General features: G+C 46.2%; 1 protein-coding gene across 3 annotated transcripts in view; it reads right to left on the bottom strand.

Moving 5' to 3' along the window:
• Positions 1-27,207, bottom strand: part of RIC8B (RIC8 guanine nucleotide exchange factor B) — a 93,629-nt gene extending 66,422 nt beyond the window's left edge. For all 3 annotated transcript variants that reach the window (XM_036760418.1, XM_036760417.1, XM_036760416.1), the window contains exons 1-2: positions 26,956-27,207; positions 16,279-16,326 (exon numbers count right to left, since the gene is read on the bottom strand). In XM_036760418.1, the coding sequence (XP_036616313.1) occupies positions 16,279-16,326; positions 26,956-27,039 (132 nt within the window). In that variant the 5' untranslated portion in view covers positions 27,040-27,207. The remainder of the gene's footprint in view (positions 1-16,278; positions 16,327-26,955) is intronic.
• Between the last annotated feature and the right edge of the window lie 661 nt (positions 27,208-27,868).

The following is a 27,868-nucleotide window of genomic DNA, read 5'->3' as shown; positions in this document are numbered from 1 at the left end:
AGTCGGCTGGGAGGGCTTGCCAGGGCTTCCAGAGCCTGCACACTGACAGCTGACAGAAGTCACAGGTGACACTCCTGGGAAGGGGCAGCCTCGGGCCATTTGGCATTATCATTTGTACATGTCTAGAGTCCATTGGATGAAGCATGGCAGGGGAGCCTGCAATGGAGGAGGGGGTGGGGCTTACAGTAATAAATGAAATGCCAGTTTCTCAATCCACAAGGGCTCTTCTCCTCCCTGCCCTTCCTCCTCCTCCACAGCTTAACTGGGCCCAGTACATTAATGACTGGATTCAGCTGCTGTTCTGAGGCCTCAGGGATCTACACCAGAGTCCAGGACCATGGCTGTTCTTTCTCCTTTATTTATTTAATATTTTAATTTTTTCCCTAATTACATGTAAAAAACAATTTTTAACATTCGTTTTAAAAATTCTGAGTTCCAAATTCTCCCCTTCCCTTCCCTCCTCCCTCACTGAGAAGGCAAGCAATTTGATATAGGTTATACATGTGTGGTTATGCAAAACATATTTACATCAGTCATGCTGTGAAAGAAAACAGACAAAAAAAGCTAAAAATAGTCTCCTTCAATCTGCATTCAGACTTCATCAGGTCTTTCTCTGGAGATGGATAGCATTTTCATTAGAAGTCCTTCAGAGTTATCTTGGATCACAGCTGATCCAAGATACAACATCGTTGCTACTGTGTGTACAATGTTCTCCTGGTTCTGCTCATTTCACTTTGCATCAGTTCATATAAGTCTTTCCAGGTTTTTCTGAGAGCATCCATCATAATCATAGACCACAACTTGTTCAGCCATTCCCCAATTGATGGGCATCCCCCCAATTTCCAATTCTTTGCTACCACAAAAAGAGCTGCTAGAAATAGTTTTGTACAAATAGGTCCTTTTCCTTCTTGTTTGTTCTTTCTCCTTTCATTCTCATTCCAAACTCCACAAAAATCTCAAATCCAGGAAGATCCTATTGTTGACTCTGGCTCCCAGCCATAAATGCCCCCTCCCCATCTGAGCTCTGGGGCCATTCAGTGTCTGGGCAAAGAGTCTTCTCCATCCCTCCTCCCACCCCAAGGCCTGACTGTATTACAGTGCAGTATTCGAAAGCCCTCAGAAAAGCTCAGGACCAAAGAAACTTATTAGTATTCTATTACAGCAACTGAGGTTCCGATCATGACCTTGCGTCATTAAGGAAAGGTTAAATTTTATAAATTATTTTTATAAACAAAGGTTAAATCACATCTCTGTTTAAACCTTGACTAAAAGGCTCCTCTGACACTTTATCAATGGGGAGACAACCCTGAGTTCTCCAAGGCTGAGTGGGTCAGAAGGGGTAAACTCTAACAGGTCCTACCCCAAGCATAAGAGGCTCCAAGAGCAGATCCAGCCAACAACGCCTTCTGTGTTTGCTGTCTGAACACCAGCGGAATAAAAGCTGGCCACTGAAGGAGAAATTGTTTTGATTAGAACTCCTAGTTTGGCTTCCACCTCTTACCAGGCTCTCCAGCTCCAGCCCTGGGCTCTTGATTGATGAGATGTCTTTACATCTGACCAAACTCCCACTTTGCACATGGCTCTCTGGTCATTTTCATGCCTTACCACCAAAGTGCCATCTCTACCTCCTACCCCCAGTTTTCCCCCTCCTTTAGGGAACAGTAATCAAAAACACACAACTAAATCAGGGAAAAGAGGCATCAATCAATTTCCCTATGGTTACATTGACCATCCCTGTGACTTCCTGGACCAAAACCTCTCTCCTCCCTGGTCACTATAGGACAGATGTAATTTTTTTTTGTTATTTTCTCTCCCTCTGAACAGTTTCTCCTCCCCTTCCTGCCACTGGGTGGAGGGGTACTGGTTTTGGAGTCAGAAAGACATGGGATCAAATCCAGACTCTGATCCTGATCCTGGCACCAAGTCAATTCTAGGTGATCTGTATCAGGCGAGGCATTCTCATGGCAGGAGTGTCCTTCCCATGTTTATGTGTGTTCTCCCCACTGGTCACATCTCTATCCTGAGACAGCATTCCACTCTCCCCACTTCTTAAGAAATCATCTCATTCTCCATCCTGACTTCCCAGTCTAATATTGGTGGTGCCATCTTTACCCCGGCTAGGTATTTGCCTTCTGAAAGGCTCAGATCTGGAGTTTTCTTCTCCTTGTGGTCACAGCACTAACCACCTGCTCCTACTCATTCGGTTATAGGAATCATGCCTTTCATAGTCATTAGATAGGATCTGGGTTCTTAGATTCTCCTGCTGATTAATGTCAGGCCACCCAGGTAATCCTGACAGTTCTGGATGTCAGTCTGCAATGAATATGTGTGGCGTGTGTGTGTGTGTGTGTGTGTGTGTGTGTGTGTGTGTGTGTGGTGTGTGTGTGTGTGTGTGTGTGTGGTGTGTGGTGTGTGTGTGGTGTGTGTGTGTGTGTGGTGTGTGGTGTGTGTGTGTGTGTGTGTGGCATGTGTGTGGCATGTGTGTGTGCATGCTTATGTGTGTGGTGTGTGTGTGTTGTTGTTGTTGTTGTTGTTGTGTTGTTGACATTAACATTTGTAAAGAGAAGAAACTGAGCTTCTATCCCAAGGTCCTGACATAACTGGAGCCTGACATTCCGTGATGGGCCCCCAAAGAGCCATCAGAAATTGGCCGCCATGGTCTCCAGCAATGCTACAGCACTCTAAGTTACAGATCTGCATTCTATAGGGAGTTTCCACACCAGAAGCTCCTCTGAGTGATTACAACCACACACTCTAACACCTGTTTAATGGCCACTATGCAGGGACAAGGCCTACTGCAAAATAAAGAGAAATAAGGTTGCAGGGAGGTGCGACAGCTCAGAAACAGTCTCCAGTCAACACATGAACCCTAACACTGGGGCCAAGGACAAGCTGGCAAATGGCTCAAAAACACTGGGAGACTTTCCCAAGCATCCCCAAAACACAGAAGCCAGTGGGGGGGCCCTACCCAGGAGAAGGGGGAGGGCAGGAGAGTAAAGGGTGGTGGGAAAGGGAGAGAGAAAGAGAGGAGAGAGGAGGGAGGAGAGAGGGGGCAGGGGGAGAGAGAGAGAGAGAGAGAGAGAGAGAGAGAGAGAGAGAAAGAGAGAAGAGGGAGGAATATGGGGCGAGGAGGAATGGGGAGACAAAAAGAGACAGAGACAGCCAGAGATGGAGAGAGACAGAGAGAGATGGAGACAGATGGAGAGAGAGACAAAAGACAGAGACAGTCAGAGATGGGGCAGGAGAGAGGAGAGACAGACAGAAAGAGATGGAGAGAGATGGGGAGAAAGAAATAAGGGGAGGGAGAGAGATGGAAAGCAATCCACTAGCCCACCTCTTTGTTAAAATAAAAAATGACCCCATTCTTTGTCCGATCTCCTTGTCCAACATTGGTGGCGCCATCTTTATCCCTGGCCAGGCACTTGCCCTCTGAAAAGCTCAGATCTAGGGTTTTCTTCCTCTTGTGGTCACAGCACTAACTTTCTGTTCCTACTTATTCTGTTTTAGGAATCATTTGTCTCATAGTCATAAAATAGGATTTGGGTCTCCTCCAGGAGACAGAGAAAGAAAGAGGAGCAAGAGATGGGGAGAGAGAGAAGGGAGAAGGAGTGACAGAGAAAGAGAGAGAGAGGGCAAGACTGAGACAGAGAGCACAACAGTCCTTTTTTTATAATCAAGTTTGGTGTGAGCTCCCTCTTAATTAGTAACCAAAAGACATATTGCATCAACAAGTGTTCCTTAAACAGATGGGAGACGTGCAGCTTACATGGAGATGAATCAGAAAATAAACACTCACACACACACACACACACACACAGAGGCTCGTGGCCTTCTTCTGTCTTAGGAATGGGCCATTCAGTTTTGTTGCTTCCCTGCAGCTCCTCCAGCTTGGCTGCTGTTGCCTCAGTGGTGCTCCTCTGATAAATGGCCAAATCCAGAAGTACCCGGACTTGTGAGAGGGCAGGCTGAACACCTGGGTCCGCACAAATGAGTGACCATCTGTGACCTCCTCTGAACCTTGGTTTCTTCATGTGTAAAGTGGGGGCAATAATATCTAAAGCCCCCACCTCCTATAGAATTGCTGGGAAATGTATATAAACAATCTCTTTAGAGACAATATGTGTGAAGTATTTGGCACCCTTCAGAGCCCCACAGGGCTAGGAAACAATCTTTACAGCCAGTGTCTCTGATAATGGCCTCATTTCTAAGATACACAGAGAAATGAGTCAAATTCATAGGAATACAAGTCATTCCCCAATTGATAAATGGTCAAAGGATATGAACAGGCAGTTTTCAGAGGAAGAAAATATGAAAAAATGCTCTAAATCACTATTGATTAGAGAAATGCAAATCAAAACAACTCTGAGATACATCACACTTACCAGATTGGCTAACATGACACAACAGGAAAATGGTAAATGTTGGAGAAGATGTGGGAAAATTGGAACACTAATGCATTGTTGGTGGAGTTGTGGACTGATCCAACCATTCTGGAGAGCAATTCAGAACTATGCCCAAAGTGCTATAAAATTGTACATACTCTTTGACACAGCAATACCATTTCTAGGTCTGTGTCCCAAAGAGATAATAAAAATGGGAAAAGGACCCACGTATGCAAAAATATTAATAGCAGCTCTTTTTGTGGTAGCCAAGAATTGGAAATTGAGAGGATGTCCATCGATTCGGGAATGGCTGAACAAGTTGTGGAATGTGAATGTAATGGAACACTATTGGCTATAAGAAATGATGAGCAGGCAGACTTCAGAAAAACCTGGAAAGACTTATATGAACCGATGCTGAGTGAGGGGAGCAGAACCAGGACAACACTGTACACAGTAGCAGCCACACTGTGCGTTGACTGAGTTTGACAGACTTGGCTCTTCTCAGCAATGCAAGGATCTAAGACAACTCCAAAAGACTCATGATGGAAAACGTTATCCACATCCAGAGAAAGAGCTTTGGAGTCTGAATGCAGATTGAAGCAGACTATTTGCTTGCCTTTTCTTTTCTTTTGTTGTTTTGTTTTGTTTCTTCTTTCTCGTGGTACCTCCCATTAGTTCTAACTCTTCTTTACATCATGACTAATGTGGAACATCAGCTATCACCACTGTCAACTGATGCTTCTAATCCAACAGGCCAAGGGCTGTTCAGGCTATTTTTCATCCATGGGGTGGGTGGCATGGAGTAGTGGATAGAGAGCCAGCCTCCAAGGCAGGCAGCCTCAGGTCCAAGGTCCTCCTCTGACACATGGTGAAGCTCTCGAAGATGCCAAATTGCTAACAAGGGGCTGCTCTGCACTGGTGAAGGGTCTCTCTCTGGCTCCACACCAGAAGTTCCTCACACTAATGGAATCACATATCCCATCCATATCCCTGTCCCTCACGTCTCCATCTAGAATCAGCATGTTAGCGCAGGAAATGATGCTAGAGGCCATCTCAGCCAGGGCCTCATCCCCTTTCTTATGTCTTGGGCTCCTCTGGTCACTGGTGAAGCCTGTGACCCCTCTCAGAATCATGTTTGTAAAAGCAAAAAATAAAATCTGTACGATTGCAAAGGGAACCAAATGTATTATATTTTTAAAAAACCAAGCTTATGAACCTCAGGTTGGGGACCCAGTGTAGTTCCATATTTTACACAGAGGGAAACTTCTGGTTTTCCTGAAATCAGGCTGAAGTCTGCCTCTCTGCTGAACACTCACTCAACACTGCTCTAGTTCTCCTCTCTGGAAACACTTGAGGACAGGCATCATAGCTAAACAGCCCTGGTTCTTTCACCTAGTTCTCATACAGCACAATGTTTTTTGTTTTGTTTTTATCAATTAACAAACATTGATTCTCTCTCCCTCGCTCCCACCCCTGTCTCCCTCTGTGTCTCTGTCTCTGTCTCTATCTCTCTTTCTTCCCCTATCTGAGTAACAATAAAAAAGAGAAAACCTTTTGTCACATGCCCTGAACTGGAGGCCCTTCATCACCCTGGCAGCCAGGATCCCTGAAGCAAGGATGGGTCCACCCATCCATCTCTGTGATTTCTCAAAACTCCTCCCTAATCATGCCCACCAGTCATATCCTGGGGGCGGGGGTGGGGCGTAGTAGCTGTTGTCAGGGCACTTCAGCTCAAAGGAGTGTTTTCTTAGCATCCCCTCACCTGGCTGAGCCTTTAAGCCCCTCTTCGTGAAGCTTGCCCTGCCCCTTTCTTTTTGAAGATGAAGAAGACAGAAAGTAAACAATCTGATAGCTCAGCTCACTCTGTTCTCTCTGAACATGACCTCACTTCCCCTAAACAATGTCCCTCTTCTTCCTTTGTGGATCATCTTGCAGCAAGCATAGCTTTGGAAGTTCTTTTTGTAGCACCCCCCCACCCCCCAAACAAGGCTCAGATCCTTCAGGCCTCAGCCTTTCTAACAATATTCTTACAGGCTCTGGCTCACTTTCCTGTATTCATCCTTTCATCTCTTATCCATGTTCTTGGACAATTTGAACTCAAAAAAGTTCTCCGTGAAGCCACACTAGTTTCTTTGGGAAGGCACTCAATTCTGTCCATCAGGCTTATTTACCACCAAACATGCCTTCATTCATGTCTTTCATCCATCTTTAGCAGGTTTCTTAAATATGATCCTGTAGTGATGATATCTACCTTTTCTCTGAATTTGTGGAAATCTTTTCTGAAGTCTAGGTACCTGTCTGCTTATGACTAAAATTCCTCCTTTGCTATTTATTACAAATTCATGACAACATGAACATTTTCTCTCAAAGTTCCTATCATTCTTATATCACTAACCAGTCTTTCCCTGTAAGGAAGAATTAAACTCCAGTAAGTATGTTACATTCTTTCTATGATTATAATTCATTTAATTACTAAGAACCAAATGCATTAACAATTTTGTTAATTATTAATATTAATTACTTAATAAGATTGCTAATATTAATTACTTGCTGACCTACAAAACTTTCCACAAAACATGTCAAGAATTTCTAAGATACTCTGCTTTTGAGAAAATCAGACTTCCACCAGATATCTGAGCAGCTAAAATCCCTGCACTACTATTATGTACCAGTTTTATAATCCATCCTTCACATTAAGAAAACAGTATCCATATCCTTCATCTGACCAGTGGGCTGTAGCAAACTCCCATGATTATACCCAAAAGCTTAACATTATGCTTCTATCTTAAGTATGTGGATTTCTATGACAGCATACACCATTCAGTATGAATCTCTCTTCTACATACACCATTCAATAGGACTTTCTTCTGCATACACCATTCAATATGACTCTCTTCCCTTCTATCAGATCTGCTTTTACTGAACAAAGAATATGCTTCCATGGCCTTCTTCCAGCCATGAGTCCATGTCCCAACCAGTCCTATGAGATTGTACTTACCTCTTTATATGAAAATCCCAAGTTTATTTCATCAACCACACTCTATACATTGGCATGTTGGCAGCTGAGGCCATAGTTATCAATCCTAACCTCTTCTCTGTTTCTTCCTGATAAATGCTTCTCACTTCTTCTATCTCACATCTGCAATACTATAGTAGGTAGTGGTAGCTTTGCCTGAATATTTCCTGTCCTCCCCAAATTTTATATAGGAGAGTGGTGGATTTGTCTGATCAATCATATATTTCCTATGAGGTTCCGGATAACTTTAAAGAGTTCCTAAATTGTCAAGATTCCCTTTTTACTAGAAGGACATATTATCGAAGTTAATAAAAATGCTGAACTAACTATAGGGAAAAAAAACCATCTGAAGTTAATTGGAGTAAGGGGGACCCTCAAGAATCATCAGTCTGATTCAAGAAGTATTTAGTACCCTGGAGTCTTACAGGCCACACATTTGATTCCTCACAGGGAGAATTCAAGTCTGACCCTGGGACTTTTCTCCCTTGATAATTTATTGAATAGCTCCCACCATCCCTTCCATTGGAGAGCCAGGTCATCTGCGTCACTGTTAACTTGGGCACTCAGTCTGGTATCCAAGCTTCTCTTTTTGCTCTGCATCAAAAGGCTCAAAGCTTTGATGTTTAAAACCGGAACCTGCCTGGATTCCCTGAACTCTCCAGATCAATCCAATTACTATACATGAATATTCTATTTAAAAAGTCAGCTTGGGCCGCTGAGACTCCAGAAGCACTGGCATTTAAGCAGCTGTCACAGCAAAACAACACGGGCCTTCTGACGACAGAACGGGAGGCTGACGATAGCATTGAGGCTCCTATCTGGGCTCATCCGTGGCACTGCTAAGTTGTCCCAAGCAAAGTCTCTGAATATAAGGGTTTTAGGAAAAAGGAGGAGTCATTATAAGAAATAGCCAGGTGGTTAGCTTGCAAGCCTGAAATTCTATAAAGAAAAATGACAAGGCACCAACCACTGTTTTAAAATGCAGGAGAATTAAGAGAATGGTAAACCACAGTTGAACAAAATGATCCCAAGCTTCCTTTATGTGAATCATAAAAGCCATTCTCCCTCCTCCAATATTTGCCACATTGAAGAATTTGCCAAGAGAGCTTCTCTGATGTTGGAAAGTGCTGCTTCAGGGGGAAATAGCATAAGCATCTCTCTCATAACTTGTTTCCAGATTGGTTCTGCTGGAGATAAATGGAAAAGAAGAGAGTGCATCTTCTTCAGTAGCTACTTTGAATCTGCCCAACATGATACCCCAGGGACCAGACGAATAATCACTGACATTGGCTAACGGGGACACTTTACAAGTGGCTTCATAATTCTGTTATCTCGCTGGAAAAAGGAGAAGGTAACCAGGCCTAGCTACAGATTGGGAAATTGAGGCTTGGAGAGGTGCTCAAAGGTCACACAGGGAGTGAGGCCTAAACCCAGGTCTTCCAAGTCTGGATCCAGGGCCCTTTCCACTATAGTAAGGGTGGGGAACTTGGGGCTACAAGACCACATGTGACCTCAAGGCCACATGTTCCCTCCCCTTGCACTATACCATACTGCACTACAGCAGGGGGAAAAAAAAAACCTTTCTGATGAAGAAATTACAACCCAGTAAGAAGTAAAGTTGCTTTAGACCAATTATAGAGTAATATGACAGTAAGTTAACCAGTGTAATTATGATTAAGACAACCTGAATACTTAAATAGGCTAGCTGCTGCAGCCGCAGAAAACAATTGGGTATGCTACTGCTTTAGGTACAAGAAAACGATGCTTCAGGGAAGAAATGTCTTTTGTACAAGATCTCAAACCACAGCCTTTTTGTCTTCTAAGAACAGACCCAGAACACTGCATCTGGAGTCAGAAGAGGCCTAGGTCCAAATCCTGGCTGCCCAAATCAAATCACTTCCTGTGGCTGGGTCTCAATCTCCTCTGGCATAAGATGAGGCAGCTGGCCTCAACAACAGTCCTTTCTGGCTCTAAATCCTGGGGTCCTTGTGATCTCTAAACAAGGGGAGATCCCAGCATGTCGTACACAGAAGGCACTTTCTCACAAGCATTTGCTGCATGACTAAGAACTATCCTGTCGACTTGTGGTTTAAGATACTATGGGACACCAGGCAGGTTATTAGCCTGGATTTTTTCAAAGTTAACTTCTACCTACTTGTTATCCAGGACCACTGGGCTTTAAAGACCTCACCAAAGAGATTTCTGGGAACACAGATTTTGAAGAAAGGTTAGTGGCACACAGATGGAAGAGTGGTGTGTACCAGTGAAGGTGGAGAAGCTGATTTCAGGGAACTCAGAGGCTTCTCCTAAAATGTGGAAGTAACAGAAGAAAAGGGAATGCACCAACACAAAGCAATTCAAGGTTGGGACACTTCAGAAACAGTCTAGGGGTAAGTATTGGTCTCTAGGATATCTACATGATGATGATGACAATGATGATGATGGCAGCTGATGATGAGATGGTGCTTTCCATTTGGTCCCTAACCCCTTCCCCAAAGTGCTTCCCATTCAGTCCCTAACCCCTTCCTCAAAGTGCTTCCCATTCAGCCCCTAACCCCTTCCCCAAAGTGCTTCCCATTCAGCCTCTAACTCCTTCCTCAAAGTGCTTCCCATTTAGTCCTTAACCCCTCCCTCAAAGTACTTCCCATTAGGTACCTAACTGTAATGGAAAACAAAGTGGGACTTTTTGTTTTGCCTTTTTTTCTTTTGGAGTTCTAGTTCTTCTCAGCACTAAAGTAATCAAGTGCCTTTGAGTGAGACGTGCCTTTGTTTGAATCCAGAGTCTTTGATTGAATCAAGAATCTTTGATGACCTGCTTAAGTCACAAGAAAGCCTAAGTCACATGAGTTTGAATCACTTGCTTGTGACATCCTCTGACCCTGAAGAAGTGTGTATATATACTCTGAGGTTAGCATTTTGCTTTGGGGGCTCACTCATTGGAAGAGTGTTCCTGTGACTTGGCCAGAAGAGACTCTGAGTAGCCTTTAAGGAGCCCCCTCCTCGGCTTTGAAAACCCAGATGTTGGTGCTTCTATCTCTCTCTGGTAACTATGTATGTATTGCTATGGTCAGAAAGAAGCCTGTCTGTTGATTTATGTTATTTGCTCTGTTCATTATGTTTGTAATTTGTTTGGATTTGCTATGAAGTTCAGGGTGCTGACTTTTCCCCCTAAACTAAATGAATGATATATGTATGTTTAACTTTTAAGTTTAAAGTTGTTTAAAGTTGCTTTCCTTAGAAAAGCAGATCAAAGAAGCTGTGCTAGCGGCCCTCTTGTGTGCTAGTGTTGTTGGTCTTACACCTCCACAGCAGCTTCTAGTAACACTGTTGTTACACTAACCCCTTCCCCAAAGTGCTTCCCATTTGGTCCCTAACCTCTTCCCCAAAGTGCTTCCCATTCAGTATCTAACCCATCCTCAAAGTGCTTCCCATTCAGTTCCTAACCCCTTCCCCAAAGTGGGGCTGAACCAGTTGACCTTTGAGGTCCCTTCTAGCTCTTGTCCCATGATCCTACCTGAATAACTTTGAGCAAGTCACTTAACCCCCAAGGCCTCAGTTTCCTCAGCGGTAAAACCAGGGGACTGAACTCTGAGGGCTCTTCCAGCTCTAGGTCTGTGACCCTATGAGCTCTGAAGAGGTTTGCCCAGGGTCACAAAGCTGGTCAGCATCTAACATGGAGTTCTGATCTAGGGCTTCCTGGTCCCAAGGTTAATGCTCTTTCCACTGGACCACGTTGCCTCTCAGTCAGAAAGGCCCTTAGAAGGCATCTCTTTTTTGGATAGGTGAGGCCCAGAGAGGTGAAGGAACTAGTCTGAGGTCACAAAGGTGTTTAAGGACTAGAACCCAGACCTTCTCATCGCTTACCCCAGCAGTTTTTCAGCTACACCATCTACAAAAACTGGCATCTAGTTCAAGCTCCTATACTCTCAGACCACCTTCTTATGGCTCATCAGTATTATCTCTACAGAAGAACAGACTCATAGAATGCAGCATCTACAGAACATGGAGACATATGGCTTCAACGGGACCTGGAAACAAGAGAAAATCAGGCACCAAGACTTCTTCACATGCTCCAGAATATCCCTCAGTGACCATTGTTCTGTTAGCTTTCTACACAAGAACAATAAGGAATAAGAGAAACAAAACCTTCTCGAATGACTTCTTGCTTTCCCTTACAACTCAGCAGTCACCAAATGGGTGCCAAGAATTGAGCAGAAAAGGATCTGACAGCCTTTGAAAGATTTTAAGGCTTAATGGAATGAAAAACTCCCCAAGCATGAGAGCTCCCCACAAGCAGAACGGGCTGCTTTGAATAGTGGTGAGCTCCTCCTCATTCCTGGAGGTCTTCAAACACAGGCTGGATGACCACTTGTCAGGAATGCCAGAGAGGGGAATCTTGTTCAGCCAGGAGTCAAACAAGATGGCCCCAGAGGTCCCTGAAAGCTCGGATGGGATGTGTGTGACTTTATCCAGAAAGGAGCTCACTTTGGTTCAATAAGAAAAAAATTGGACTTTATCTCAATGTAGCCTAATGAAACATCAACATCCAGATTCTTCCAGTGAACTGGCAGTACAGTTGGCTAGCTGACATTTCTATAACCCTTTATGGCCTATAAAGCACTTTACACATAGTAAGTCATTTGATGCTTACGACAATTACATTAGTTAAGGAGTATACCTATTATCCTCCCTATTTTCTAGACAAAGAAGCTAAGGCTCCCTGTCAGTGCCTTGCCCAAGGCTAGTAGCTAGTGAAGATCACCTACAAACCAGGGCCTCTTTGTACCGCCCTACCTGGGAGGGAGGTAGTAGGTTCTCCCTCAATGGAGGTCTTCAAAGGTCATTATCAGGTGTATCATAGAGGAAACTGCCTTCAGGTAGAGTTAGTACCAGAGAGTCTCTGCCATCCCTTCCAACCCAGAGGTTCTGTGAGATGGACTTTGAACTGGTTTTGTTACAGAGGGTGTGTGTGTGTGTGTGTGTGTGTGTGTGTGTGAGAGAGAGAGAGAGAGAGAGAGAGAGAGAGAGAGAGAGAGAGAGAAAGAGAGAGAGAAAAAGAGAGAGAGAGAAGGGAGGGAGGGAAGAGGGAAAACAGGGAGGAGAGAAGGGGGAGAGGAAAGAGAGAGAGAGAGAGAGAGAGAGAGAGAGAGGAGAGAAGATGGAGAGAGAGAAGGAAGGGAAGGGGGGGGGAGAGAGACAGAGAGAGAAGGAAGGAGGAGGAGGAGGAAGGGGGAGGGGGAGAGGGGAAGGAGAGAGAGAAGAGGGGGCCCGAGTTTTGAAGGGGGTACATGTGTGTAGCATGTCCTTCATCCTCAATGGAACCAGCCTGACATGACACAGACTGCGTGGAGGACAAAGTTCCTAGTATCATGTATACATACACCTTGGAATCCCATGGTGAAGATTTTTTTATCCAGTATAAATAACTGAAAAATCTCCAAGTCTTGGATAATCCTGCCCTTTCTATTCACCAAGAATGGATCTTGTGCATGCCTTCTCTTTTCCCACCATACAATGTATGTAATAGAGCAGACATGTAAACTCCTGGCCCTCAGATGGTCAGCAAGCTGGTGGGAGCCAGATTAATTAATGCACAGGGGAAATGTTTAACAAAATAAATAAAAATACAATACAACAAAAATACACAAATAATGTTAGTTTGTGCTTTTCTAAGTCAATCTGTGGCTCACAGTGATCTGTTTCTATTTGAATTTGGAATAATGGTGTCAGAGAATGGTTAGCAGGTCCTCAATGGAGGCCATACTTATTTTCTCCTATAAATGGCACCTAGGCCCTCCTAGCTGCAGACTTTGCACACTTTCTCCTTCCAGTAGAATGCAAGCTTTTTGAGGGCAGGGACTGTCTTTAATTTAGTCTTTGTATACATGGTTCCTTGTGCACAGTAGAGGCTTCATAAATGCTTTTTTATTCAGTGAAGCAAATTTTATGAACTTAACAAAAGACCCCTCCCTCTAATCCCTCTGCACTTACTTCTTGTTACCTTCCGAGGAACCTTCCATCAATTAATCAACACATTTATTAAACACCTGCTGTGTCTAAGCCCTTGTTTACTAAAGTGGTTGCTCTCCTCTAGTGTTTGGATTTATGGGCTTGTCATGCGCAGGTGCACACAGGTGCTACAGATTTCCACTTGGGGACCATGGGAAATGGGGATGTCCACTGGGAGCCTGCCAAGCGGGAGACTGAGAGAGGGCTGCCTGCTATAAAATCCTTCTGGGCTACTGTTAGATATGGCTTGATTTACCACCAAAACAAATGCCATCTTCATGTACTTTGAAATCTATTCATTAACTTCACCCCAGGGAGATCCTTCCCTGTTCAATGCAGGTGCTCATTCTGAAGCCCCAACACCTCTTCAACACCTCTTTGTGCTTCCTAGGAAAATGCACACAATCTCTCTCTCTTCTCTCTCTCTTCTCTCTCTTCTCTTCTCTTCTCTTCTCTTCTCTTCTCTTCTCTTCTCTCTCTCTCTCTCTCTCTCTCTCTCTCTCTCTCTCTCTCTCTCTCTCTCTCCCCCTTCCTCCGTCCTTCCCTCCCTTCCTCCCTCTCTCCCCCCTCCCTCCCTCTCTCCCTCTTCTCTCTCTCTCTGTCTCTGTCCATCTCTCTGTCTCTCTCTCCCTACCTCCCTTCCACCTTCCTTCTCTCCCTCTCTCTCTCTCTCTCTCTCACTCACACACACACACACACACACACACACACACACACACACACAAAGTCCATGAGGACAACACTAGCAGATTGGTATTTCTAGAAGTCAGCTCTTCTGCAGGAAACTAATAAATGCATAAATGAATGAAGACCCACTCAGCCAGGCAATGCTCCCCTTCAGGAGCTCTCATCCTTTGGTGAAGGAGGCCATCCTCCCATCCTATTCTGAAATAAATCCCTCCCACATTGTTAGTCCTTTCATGAAACACTTGATGCCACATCAGCTCTAACTGGCACTCTTTATAGGTCTGTGGCTGTTTGGGATTAATAACAATCCCTGTGCCCCCAACTTCTTCAATTTAACTTTTCGGCTGGGCTTTTTTTTAAGCCTTTTTGCCCCACCCCATGTGCTTTCATGGTACATCTGCTTCCGTGTGAGCCCTACCTCCCAATCCCTCCCTCAGCATCCATCACCCTGGAAGCTCTGAGTGGGGGAAGCGCCAGGACAGCTGGATAAGCACAGGTGTGAACAATCAAATGCCCAGGAAGCTAACATTTGCACCCATAATGCACCACATTCATTGCAAAACCATTCACACCCACAAGCACCCAATTTTATTTTGGCTGACCCACAACACCAGGATCTTCGGTTGGCAATTCGCTTTGACATTTTCCAAATGGAGTTTAGCTTCCCAACACCAACAAATTCTAGGTAATGCATCACTCAGGATAAAAGGTGTCTGCATCTAGACTATAAACTCCAAGAGGGCAGGGAACAAATCCCAGTGAATCTTCTTCTCTCCCTTGGTGCCTAGCACAGCGCAGTCTGCAGGTAGTAGGTACTAGATGTTTGTTGATATTGATGCTAGAGGTGATAATGGAACACGTGAGCGCTCTAATTTTACCTACTCAAACATGGCGCCCCTTGGGAGCCCTGATTTATGCCACAACTCACAACGTATTCGTAAGCAGCTCGCTTCACCTTAAGTGGCAGGCCTTCACTGAGCCGTCCCTACTCAGGGTTACCATTTACCCACTTCTCAGAAACACTTCTCTATGGGAACAGCTCCCTCCTTAGGATGAAAGCGCCCTGAAGGAAAGGGCTGTTTTGATTTCTTCTTTGTAGCACCCAGGCCACAACTCCCCCCATAGCTGAGATCTAATGAATGCTTGTTGATGGATGGATTTCACCATTCTAGACCACAGATGCCCTGCTTGGTTTCTCTGAGAATGAGGAGTAAATGGGAGGCAACAAGGGGAGGCCTGAAGTCAGAAGAACTGGGTTCAAATCTCACCTCATACAATTAGTACTACCTGTGTGACCCTGACTGAATCACTTTCCTTCTCGGGCCTCAGTTTCCTCATTTGTAATTTAAGAAGGCTAGACTAGCTGGCCTTGAGGTGCCTTCCAGCTCTGGCTCTGCCATCCTGTGCAGACAAGTCATGCTCTGCTTAGGGGATCAGGACTAAATGATCACCAATGGATGGAACTGGTGGGTTTTCAAGTCAGCTCTACAGGAGACATTTTCAAGTCAGCACAAAGGTTTTGTATTCTTGTGTAACAAATAAAGAGAGAGAAAGAGAGAGAGAGAGAGAGAGAGAGAGAGAGAGAGAGAGAGAGAGAGAGAGAGAGAGAATGAGAACACGGAGGGAAAGGGAGGAGAGGGAGAGAGAGAGGAGGGAAGGTTTCCAAGGTGCTTTCCTTAGTACAATCCCATGAGGTAAAGTTGCGCCAGGATTGCTCCCCTAAAAGAGGACCTGAGATGTTTGGTGGTAGTGAGACCACTTTCCCACAACCCATCAAAATCTGCCTGAGCAGGGAAGTCCTGAGGATTTACCTGAAGAACAGTGAGATTGCCCCCAGACAGTAAGTTCCAGAAGAAGGAAAATGAGTGTCCCTGGGCCCAAGGCCAGCAATCACACCACCACCCCACGTGGCCTCTTGGTGGAAGGGGGGTGGTACATGGGGGTTACCCCAATTTTAAAGAGGATCCCACCTGTCAGGAATGCTACAGGAGGGAGTCCTTTTATTCAGAAGTTGGAGTACATGACCTGCCCAGCCCTTTCTACTGCTCAGATTTTGTGATTCAAGCCCACTCTGGGGAACATACCTAGCAAAGATGTGCGCACGCGAGCACGCACGCACACACACACACACACACACACACACACACACACACACACCAAGGAACAAGCCAGGCTCATGCTTACCTTTCTCTTCTCTTCATCAGCAGGGTCAAATTTGAAAGTAGCTCTGTGCTGTGGAGAAAAGAGGGGAAAAAGAAACCACACGTCATTGTAAGGATACAAAATTAACTTCTGTGCTCCTACAAAAAAGGCACAGGAGACAAGCCACTGGGAAGGGGCTAGCCTTCTCTGTCCTATTGGGAGGACAAGAAAAAAACTCCAGGACTTTTCTTATTTCCTTTTTTTGGAAAATAATTCTTTCTCATAAGATGGTTCTCAAGAAGGGGTGAGTGGAAGGGGATCCAGGTGATTTCAAAACAAAAGATAGGAATAAAATTCTCTTTTGTTTTTAACATAGGAGAAAGGACAGAAAACCCAGGACTTCCGTTTAATGGGGAAAGGTGGCTGTGTATCAGTCAACAAGTGATAAAAACAGCAAATGACATTTTGAAAATGCCTTATAAAGGGTTTTCCCAGACATTCTCTCTTTGGAGTTACCAAAGTCCTCCAAAGTAGGTAGAACATAGGACTGGAGCATCCGGAGGATCTCAAGCTGGAAGGGACATCTTACCCAACTGATTCTCAAGAAGGTGAGGTGATTTGAGCAAGGTCACACAGCTAGTAAGGAGCAGGATAAGACAGAACCCAGGTCCTCTCACTCCAAAGTCAGCCATATTTTATTATCCCTAATTTAAATATGAAAGGTAAACTGAGGGAGCATCAGTGAGAGGAAGTGACTTCGGTCCTAGGCTCCGTAGCAAGTTAGGGCCAGAACCAAAGACTTGTAAGTCAGCTCTTTCTACTACTTTGCACTCCTCCTTCTTAAGTACCTACTGTGTGCTTCACTGTACCAAGGGCTGTAGAGATACAGAAGCAACACAGACATTGGTTCCTGTCTTCAAGGTTCTAAAAACTGATGATGATAATGGGTCCAGAAAAGTTAAATCATAAGCCTGAGATCACTTCCATGATCTTGCCCTTTATGGGTTGTTCTCCTCAAAGAAGGACATGATATAAGTTGAAGAACAGTCTGTGTTTAGGAATGGACTTTCTGCTCAACTCTGTAGCATGTGTGCATGTATAATTCCACAGCTCAATGGGAAAGGGGGGAGGTGAGCTGTTGAGTGCTGGAAAAATGTGTTGGATTTGAAGTCAGACGAACTGAGTCAGAGTACTGGTGCCATCACCAATGACCAATATAACCACTGATAAGGGCCTCAAATTCCTTACCCACAAAATAAGAGGATTACACTGAATGTCATCCAAGGGTCCTCCTAGCTCTAAAGCTATGGTCCCATCATCTTCTGGATATTTTCATAATATCTCCCCCTCCATCCTACAGTTGGATGAACATGAAGAACCAGTGATGGGTACAGGTGCTCACTCAATAACGGTCTATGCTGATACCAAAAAGAGAACATGGGACTCCTAAAGCCATGCCAAGGCTTTTCTCCATAAGACCAAAAACCTAGGAATTCTAAATACTTCAGGCTTTCAACGGAAATTTCCATTGGTTCAGTTTCTGTCCTTCCGATGTGTTTTGTTAGTTAGTTCAAGAACAAGTATTTGCTGGCACCATCTTGGGTGTCAGAAACTTGGCAGATTGCATGTATTGTCAAGTTAAGAAGATTTCTTAAGCACCTATTATGTGTTAGGCACACTAAGTGCTGGGGATACAAAGAAACGCAAAAAACACGGCTCCTGCCCTTAGGCAGCTTACCTTCTAATGGGACAGACAAAATGCAAGCAACTATGTACAAACTGGACACGTATACAAGAGAAATTGGAGATAATCAACAGAGGAAAGGCCTGGGAAAGTTATCAGAAAAGTCCTGGAGGTACATGAAAAACAATGCAAATTCCAGTCACCGCTCCAAGACTTCCTAGTTGTGTGACCTTGTATTGGTCACTTCCCATCTCCTCACGTCAATTTCTTCACTTGTAAAACAAAGCGACTGACTCAGATAGAACCCCTTCATGCCCTTCTAGCTCTAGGTCTGTGACTAGACATGGAATGCTGCAATGGGCCAAACAGGCCGGCACCGGTACGGGACATCACCAGAAGGAACCAGGAGGTAAGAGATAAATACCACATGTAGGAATCCTTGAGAAGATGTGCCTTGGAAAGGGCACAGATTTAAAGGAGCTGGGATTTTCTGGGTGGTGGATGCTCCCTGAATCAGCACGGATCAATCACAAACCCCCCATCTTAGGTCAACTGTTTTTGTGAGCTGCCAAGGAGGAGGGGGAGGAGGAAGAGGAGGAGAATGGGAAGAGGCAGAAGAAGAGGAGGAGGAGGACAGAGCATGTGGAGCACTTCAGTCAGTAACCAACAACCACATGCCTTACATGCATCCAAAGTGATTGGCTTTGAGATGAATCGGGAGGGGTCACAAAGAGGAAAAGACACGGGCTCAGGACCTAATCATTGCTCAGCCAGGGTATTTCAAGAAGATGAGCTGGAGCCCACCCAGAGGGAGATGCTGCTGCACTGATCTCTACCAATCCCCACTGGATTTCCCACTAAGCCCAAAATGAAGTCACTTCTGGGCCCCTGCTGTCACCCAATGGACTCTGCCAGACACACAACCTAAGAGGGTTACTCTTTTGCTCTTATAAGAAGCACCCACGCTAGAGCTGATATCTCTGTTTTTCCTCATCTCCCAATTCTGAGTAAACAGCCTGTTTAAAGATGTCAGCTAAGGCTTGCTTTAGTTACTACACACATCCACCTTCCCCTGTGTATTGTCTTCCAGGTTGAAGCAGACACCCAGGTGACACCAATAAACACTAACCAATCTATCTGAGTTATGTGGGGGAGGGAGTGTCATGCTAACCCACTTCCCAAGTAGAGAGAGAGGTCCAGGCCCAGAAAGGTGATGAGCCACCGAGTTTCCAGGACCCCCCAAAAGATGACAGCAAGTAGTCTGAGTGGCCTCCTAAGCCTGCCCTTGTGTGGCAACTTTTTAGCTTCCACTAAAGCTCATTCCCTGGCTTGAGCTGGAGAGCAGATGCCCTTTGACGTAGTTATCTGTATCAAGGCTGCTCTGGACTAAGTCAGAGGCTGTGTTTCCAAGGCTAACCCCCAGATTAGGGTTTTCCAAACACTGAGTCAGACGTGCCAACAAAGACCTTGCGCTCATCACGAAAGGATTTCCCACATGGCCTGGGTGGCCTGGGTTCTTCTACAAGACTGGCCCCTGGGCTCACTCCTGCCCAAGTATCTTCTAAGCCCTTGCTCCCCCAGACCAGACATCCCTTCCTCCTCCTCCTCACCTGGAACTTTAGAGAAGCAGCAAGAACAGAAGACTCGGGTTCAAATCCTGACTCTAATGCTTACTACCACGGGCCAGTTTCTGACTCCATAAAGTGAGTGAGCTGAAACCAGACCCTTCCACTGCTAAATCAATGATCCTAAGATCCCCGCTGGGGAAATTCATGGGCAATCAACAACGCACCCCTTCGATGCTACAAAACGTCTCCTAGGAGACAGGGTTTAATGCATAAATGAATGAGTGACAATAGACACATTAAGCTCTTGCTAGGTGCCAAGCACTGTGCTAAGCATTAAGGACACAAATAGGAAAAAAAAGACAGTCATTTGCCTCCAGGAGCTCCCATTCCAATTGAAGGAGACAGCAATAGAAGGGTTCCGCTGCAAAGCTGATGGAGAGGCCCAGAGGTTCCAAGCCTGCAGCTACCAGGTGGATGGCAAGGCCCAAGAGAGCCTGGGGTCCTCAATGGCACAAACTCCATCCTAAAGGTTTTTATTCTTCTCTCCTGCTGCATCAGCACCCACCCAGCTTCTGAGACAACGCAAAGTTCCCCCTTCACTCATGGTCTGGGTTGAAGAGAATCTTTTCCTTATTTCAACAGACGTATTCTCAGATTTAAAAAAAAAAAGACCCTTACATTTTACTAGGCAAGTGGTAGGGGGGAGAATGAAATAAAACAAAGTGTTACCTTTACAAAGATCCATACAGATTTTCAGTTCAGCCCCAGCTGAGCCTGGGTCTCAGGACTAATTCACCACAAGATGTCCAAGGAACAAATATGGCAACCCACTGACTCCTCTGGTTATGGAGGCAGAAGCTTGCACATATCCTCTATAGCTTGGACAAGTCACATCCCTGGTCTGGGGCTCAGTTCCTCATCGATAAAAAGAGCGAGGGAGAGAATTTGGACTGAATGATCTCAGGTCCCATCCAGTTCTAAATGTACGATCCTATATTTCTCGCTAGGTCTGTACTCAAGAAATAGTTTTCAAAGGTCTATGGAAATCCCTGTAATTTGTCTCAGCAGCCGCCCACCCTTGTAGAATTCTATGTGAGAAGGCACTATTCAGAGGCATGCTCTGGGCATCTTAGAAATCCCAAAATGTGGGGCAGGTGGGTGGTACAGTAGATAGAGCACCAGCCCTGGACTAAGGAGGACCTGAGTTCAAATCCAGCCTCAAACACTTGGCACTTACTAGCTGTGTGACACTGGGCAAGTCACTTAACCCCAACTGCCTCACAGAAAAAAAAAAAAGAAACCTCCCAAATGTGCCACAGAATGGAAAAGGCTGACCACTAGATTGCAAGCTTCCTGGGAGCTAGTTGTAACTGGACATGACCAACCCAAGGGCATCCACCATGATCCCATGAACCCGGGGGTCCCTAATTAATAGTGAGTGCTTGCCATAGATAGCAGCTGTAAGGATAGCCCCAAGCATCCTTTACTGGATCTGTTTTCATAACAGAAGCTCAAAGAGAAGGAAAAAGAGGATTCCCAATGATTTGGAGGAAAAGGGAGGACGTGCTTTGTATTATTGATGTGAGTGACCTGGAGACAAAGGAAAATATTTGGATCTTCCTGAAAAACCTCTTTTGTCTCTTTTTTCCCTCTCCCAGACCACTGAAAAGAAGAGGAGGAAAACAAAGTTCATAAGAATCTGCAAGCTCCTTCAGTGAAGGGACAGTTTCCACCTTGCTGGAATGTGGCAGCTGCCCTGGGGTCTGTCAGGTCTGGTTACAACCAGCACCTGCTTCCCCACAGCTGAATCCAACTGACCCTTCCCTAGCCCTGCTCTAGTGGAGACCTTGGGGAGTGCCCACCCAGCTCCTTCTATTATGTGGCACATTTTTTATGAAAAGCCACAGTGAATGGCACCCAACTGGCACTTAATAAGTGCTTTATTGATTGGCTGGATCACAGATTTGGAACCAGAAAGGAGCTTAGAGATCATTTAAGTCTAGCCCTTCATTTTATGGAGGAAGAAATTCAAAAAAGGTTAGTGACTGGCCCAGCATCACTCAGATGATTGCTGCGGTAGTATCTGCAGTAAATTGCAGAGTTGGGAATCCAGGGCCTTGGATTCAAAACCTCCTTCTCTGCCATGCTGCTCCCAGTGAGCACATACAGCATAAGAATTGGCTAAAGGAAATGGGAAATTTCAGCCTGGAGAAGGGAGGACTATGGGAGACCTGACTGCTATCTGTAAGCATATGAAAGCCTGTCTTGTGAAATTAGATTAGACAGATTCCTCATAGTTCTGGGGACAGGCCTAGGACCAGTGGATCCAAGTTAGACAGATTTTAACTCAAAATTGGAGCTGTCCAAAAAGAGAACGGCTATCTCATACAGTAGTGGATTCCCAGAACCAGTGGCCAGAGGATCACAGATTTTAAAGGCTGGAAGGTGCCGCAGAGACCCTCTAGTCCAGTCCATTTATCTTCCCCTCACAAGGGAAGAAAACGATCACTAGTGGAGGATGTCAAAAAGGGTTGTCACAGAGTGGCCAGGGGGCTAAATTAGGTGACTTCTAAGGACCCTTCCAACTCTGAGATCTTGTGAACTAGAACTGAAAATATAACTGAGAAGGTTCCCTACCCCTGGTCTAGAACATCCCTGCTTCATCCAGAGCCTATAACATGCCTATGGCCAAAGAATCAAGTCAGGTGACTTGGAAACTAACCAATGATGTGGTCTCTGTGGCACCGCTGAAATCCATAGCTCCCACTCCCCAAGCCCCTCACCACCAGGCAGATCTGCCAGCTATTCATAGCTCATAGTAGTTGGCCAAAGACCCTTGTTGTCCATGAGGCTCTGAGTGGAGGGGTGGGAGGTACAGGCAAACATGTATGTTCATTTGCTTATTTCCAACAGCCTGGGGAGGTAATCCCATTCAATCCCCAGCCCTGATACTAGAACATCATCCACCATGGAAGTCAAGGGTCAAAAAGTCAATACTCATTAGAGCTGAGACTAACCTTCCCCACAGTTGAACCCAACTGACCCTTCCCTAGTCCTGATCACTATCATCAGACCCTTTCTGCTCTTCCTCAAGCCTCCATGTCTCTCACCAAAAAGACAAGACACCTGTATAGGTCATCTCCCCCAACAGAATGGAAGCACCATGAGGTCTTTGTATCCACAGCACTCTGCACAGTGCCTGGCGCCTAATAAACACTTAACAGATGCTTGCTGATTGATCAGTAAACTGGTAGTTAGCCCCGACTCCAACCAGTACTAAATATGGTGGGAGAGGGGTTGAGTATCCCATAGCTACTCAATCAGTGGTGTTGCCTGAACCAATTCCAAGCATCTCCACAGATGACCACTGACATGAGGAATCTCCGGGTGTTTCACAGACACCTCACACCACAGAACAGGGGAAGATACTCTACTCATCCTACCCACCATTCCAACTACTTTTATGTTACACTTCAAGAATGATTCCAAAGATGGGAAAGGCCATTAGAGATGACCTCAAAAAACATCCTCTACTTGGAGCTAAAGCTTTGAGAGGAGACCAGTTTCTCTGAGCAGGAATAAAAGAAGAATCAAACTCTACTTCTCTGGACTTCCTTGCTTGTGAAGTGCCAGAGCCTGCTCATGCCCTCCATGGCTATCTCCAAAGGCCTTTGGAAAACCTTCAAATAGGATTCTCTCTAGATTGTAGGTTTCCATGACTTGCATCCACAAAATGGCCCTGGAAAAATCTTGATGTTAAAGAAAGATGGCCCTTGTTTCAGGGAGAAGTCTGGGGTCATTAAACAGGCAGTACAGTTTCCTAAAGGCAATCTAGCCTTTGGACTGAGAAAGGGAGTTAGGGCAGCTTGAGCTCCTCTTCATGGCCATTATGGGCCCAAACCACTGTCCATTTGCAGGGTCTGTCCAAGATGTATGTACTAATGGACAAGCCCTAAAAGGTATCTATCCATTATATATCATAGCCCAGAACAGAAGAATCAAACCTGTGGCCTGCACTAGATTAAAATGGAATTGGGAAATATTTAACAAAATAAATAAAAATGCAATACAATATAGATGATGTGAATGTGTGGTTTTCTAAGTTAATATACAGCCCCCAGGGATCATTTCTATTTGAATTTGATACCAATGGCCTTGACATGGCTTTCTTAACCTGCAGTCCACAGATCTTCAAGGGTTCTATAGATTTCAGAGGCTCTTTTATCTTGGATGAAAAAAAATAAGAGTTTTACATTTTTATTTCATCATACTGTTTTCTTTCATAATCTTACGTACGTTATTCAGAGAAGGGCTTCACCCAACTGCCAATGAGGTCCAGGACACAAAAAAAGCTCAGAACCCCTGGTCTAGACAATAAGCACCCTTCAAGCACTTGGTTTCTCCAGTGTTAAAAGGAAAGTCAAACTCTTGAGTGATTCTGGAGCTCAGGGCACCATCCAACTGGCCCAATTTCACCCAAGGATAGGGGCATCTGAAGGATTTCAGAAGGTATAAGGACTTGGTGCTGGACATCTCCCATGACACCAGCAATCACACTTCTGGCAAGCATCTGATTCCCTGTTTTATGCCTCCCTTGGTATTAAGGACCAGAAGGTTGTAAAACAAAGTCATTTCTGTGGTTAGAGTTTTCAAAGACTGTTGTTGACCTATGCATGGGACCTACCTCCCTAGAGGACAACCTTTAACAGGAGCTTTGCTCTACCAAGTCAATTTTGTTTTAATCATCCACAAACAAGCACAGTGAGGAATCGTATTTGCTACATTCTCCAGTCAAGTGAATGATGGTGAAAATGTGCCTGACCGCAGTACACAGCTTGTCTGTTCTAAAGCCTTCATTAAGGATGCCGTCAACATTTGTGTTAGCTTATTCTCATGAAAACTGCATACAGATGGCAGAGGTGCATGAGTGTGCATGCACGTCCGTGTGTGTGTGTATGTGTGTGTATGTATGTGTGTGTGTGTGTGTGTGTGTGCTGCAAAAGGAGTGGAGATAGATACAAAATGGAATTGGGGAGCTCAAAAAGCAAAGCTCAGTTGTGGAATATAAAGGGCACCACCATTTAACCAATCCAAGAAGACAGAGAATGGAGAAAGATTTGACATTCAAGGTGTGGGAGTATATGTTTTCACACGGAGTCAGAGATATGTCTAATAAAGAAAAACAAAAAACGCTTGAAATTACCCCAGGCAATCTGGTTCCTGGGGAATGCTAGGTTTGAAGTCAGAGAACCTAGATTCCAATAGGTCTTCTACTCTTCTTGTTACCTGTGTGACCTTGGACAAGTCACTTCACTGGGATTCACCTTCCTTCTCTGTAAAAGTACTAGACAATCTTTGGGGTCCCTCCCAATTCCAAATCTGAGTTCTGGTCCGTGTTCTGACACCTGCTAGCCAACCCTTCTTCAAATTCTTCCACCTTGCTGATTGGCAGTTTCAACTGCAAAATGATTTTCTGTTTTTACCGACACCTGCCCCACCTAGAACCTTCTTACGGTTCTAATGAGTTCCAAAGGAAAGACAGGAGGAGGAAAACCATAAAGTTAAGATGGGGCTATTACTGCTAATATATTTTAAGGGTGTCAAAGGTCCAATTTCAATTCTGCTGAATAAATATTTCCCTGGTAGCTGCTATGTAAAAGGCCCAAGACAACAAGGTAAGCCCTAGGGCCACAGAAATAAACAATCCATAATCCCTGCCTGGAAGGGGAAAGTCCAAGACATAATTCCTTCAGGAAGTTCAAGATGATTGGGCTACACGAAAAATTCAAACAAAATACTGAGAGGCTCCTGGGAGGAGAGGCTGCATCTGAGGAAGGGAGAGGATTCCAAAAGAAGTTCAGGGCCCTGAAGGGTGGGATTCTCCCAAGGGAAACTGGGGCATGAGACAAGGCATTTGAGGGGTGTTGAAGGAGGTCCCAGAAAAATAACAACCTCAAAAGTCAGAAAATAGGAAAGCCTGGGGCCACTTGGTGACCAAGCAGAAGGCCAGTTTGACTGGAGCCTGGGGCTCCAGCAGCACTCCCCCACATCACTTTCCATCTTGCCCTATAAACTTCCTGAAGGTAACTGGTTATTGTCCTCCTGGAGAATGTGCACTCCTTGGGAGAAGGAACTACATTTGGCCCTTTTTGTACCCCCAGCACCTAGCAAAGTGGTCAGTACATAGTGTTTGTTGGCTGCTAGCTGCCTGCCTGCCTGTTACAGTGCAGTACACTACAGGGTAGTGATAAGGGCTCAGAATTTGTAATCAAGAAGACCCGAGTTCAAATCCCACTCTGCTACATACCATTTGTGGGTCCCCTGTAAAATGAGAGAGGTGGGATTTTAACAGATATGGGGCTCTTAAGGTGTTGTTCAGGAATTTTTAAAAATATTTTGATAACTAGATTGCAATATAATTGATTTCCTTTGTGGTTTTATGCATCAACATGGTTCTTGGAAGGGGTTCATAGGCTTCCCTAGACTGACTGTCAAAGGGGTCCAGAACATCCCTGGACCAGATGGTATTTAAATTATCTCCTATCCTAACTGACCCTACCCTACCCTAGTGAGATAAGGCTAGTAGATTAGGGCCAGAGCAGGAAATGTCAACACTTAATTTGTAGTCTGACACTCCCAGCTTGGTTCTGTTTTTCACTCCCAGTGTGACCTTGGACAAGTCCCCACTCCACTGGGCCTCAGTTTCTTCATCTGCAAAACAGTGGGGAAGGGGGGAGAGGGCTGGGCTACTAGAGGATCCCAAAGGTTCTAAATCCCTCGGATCCAATAAATGCTTGTTGATTGCTCGATTGCACTCGGAGCCCGGAGTTTGGGTTTTATTTCAGGGAGCAGCGGGGAGCCGCTGAAGGTTTCTGAGTAAGGCAGCTGCTTCCTGCAGCTGTGATTGGGGAAGATTGATCTAAGCAGGGGAGGGTGTGCGGGGAAAGGAAAGGTGGGGGGGGGGGGAGGGCTGGGGGAAAGGGCGGGGGGATTTGCCATCCTGGTTGGGAGAGGTGAAGACGGCCTGCGCTAGGGTGGTGGCGGGGGCTGGGGGGGGAGGTGGATGGATGGAGGGAAGAGGGAGGGAGGGATGGATGGAGAGGGAGGGATGGATGGAGAGGGAGGGAGGGATGGATGGATCGATGGACGGACGGAGGGAGGGAGGGATGGAATGGGCTGGAGCTTGCAATATGAATCAGAGAGAGGAAAGCCTCGGTGAGGAGCCTGGGGATGGGGGGGCTTGCATGGGAGAAGCCTGGGGGGGATCGCCGGGGGTCTGGGGCGGGGGGAAGGCGGAGTCCCGTGCATGCACAAGGGGAGGTCAATTGCACGGATGGGTACGCCTCGGCGTACACTCGCATGCCCGCTCAGAGCCTGTCTGGGCTGGGGGGGTTTTGGGGAGAGGGGCGTTCGCACAGGGCGATGCGACACGGCCCGCCAGGGGGAGGGGGCCCGCGCCGGCTTTACCTCTTCGCTGTACTCCCGCAGGACCCTCTCGATGGCCCCCGCGTCGCCCCCCCGCAAGGTGTTCAGCGCCCCCTCCGCATCCATCGCTGCAGGTGCGGGGCGGCCGCGTGCTGCTCTGGGCTCCGGGTCAACGCCTCGCGCCCCCTCCCTCTCGGGCCGCTCTCTCGCCCGCTCTCTCCCCCTCCCTCCCACCCGCCAGCCTCCGCCTGGCTCGGCCTGACGTCACCGCCCCTCACCTTTCACCTTCATGACGTCAACATCCCCATGGCAACCGCCGCGCTGCGCCGCGCCCGCCCGCCGAGGGAAGGAGGACTGTGTTCGCCGCGCCGATTGGCTGCGCGCCGGGGGGTGGGGTCCCGGGTGAGGCATCTCCCTCGGAGGGGCAGACGGAAAGCGGGACCATGGACAGAGCGCAGAAGGCGGAGTCACCGCCTCGGCGCTTCTTCCTGGCGGCCCCGTTCTTTCTACGTGGCCCGGCGGGCCCAAAACTCTTTTTTAACGTTGCCGCGGCCTCGCCGGACTACTTCTCCCAGCATGCAGTGGGGCAGACCTGCCTCGTCCTTCCTCCGCCGCCCCGCCCACCCATCAGCTGATAGGTCTCGAACTGCATTCTGGGAGTGGTAGTCTCCGTGCTTCTCGGGGAAGCTTTCCGTTCTCGCCGCGGGGCATGCTGGGAATTGTAGTCTTCTTGGGGGGGCCCTAAGGACCACCTGGGCAGAGGGAGGAGCCCCTGGCACTTCGGGGGTTGGGGAGGCTGGGGCTAGTGCCCCAGGAAGGCTCTAGGGACCTCCTCCCTTTATGACTCCAGTCCTCGTAAGGAAGCTGCTGCCCGGGGCAGCTTTGAGCCGAACCAGTCAGGCCCAGAGTGTTCCCAGGACTGATACCAGGAACTGTAGGAGCTGGGCGCTGAGGG

This window comes from Trichosurus vulpecula, chromosome 5 (assembly GCF_011100635.1).
Source record: "Trichosurus vulpecula isolate mTriVul1 chromosome 5, mTriVul1.pri, whole genome shotgun sequence".
Taxonomy (NCBI): domain Eukaryota; kingdom Metazoa; phylum Chordata; class Mammalia; order Diprotodontia; family Phalangeridae; genus Trichosurus; species Trichosurus vulpecula.
Note: the sequence above shows the minus strand (reverse complement) of the source record. Positions and strands in the feature narration are given on the sequence as shown.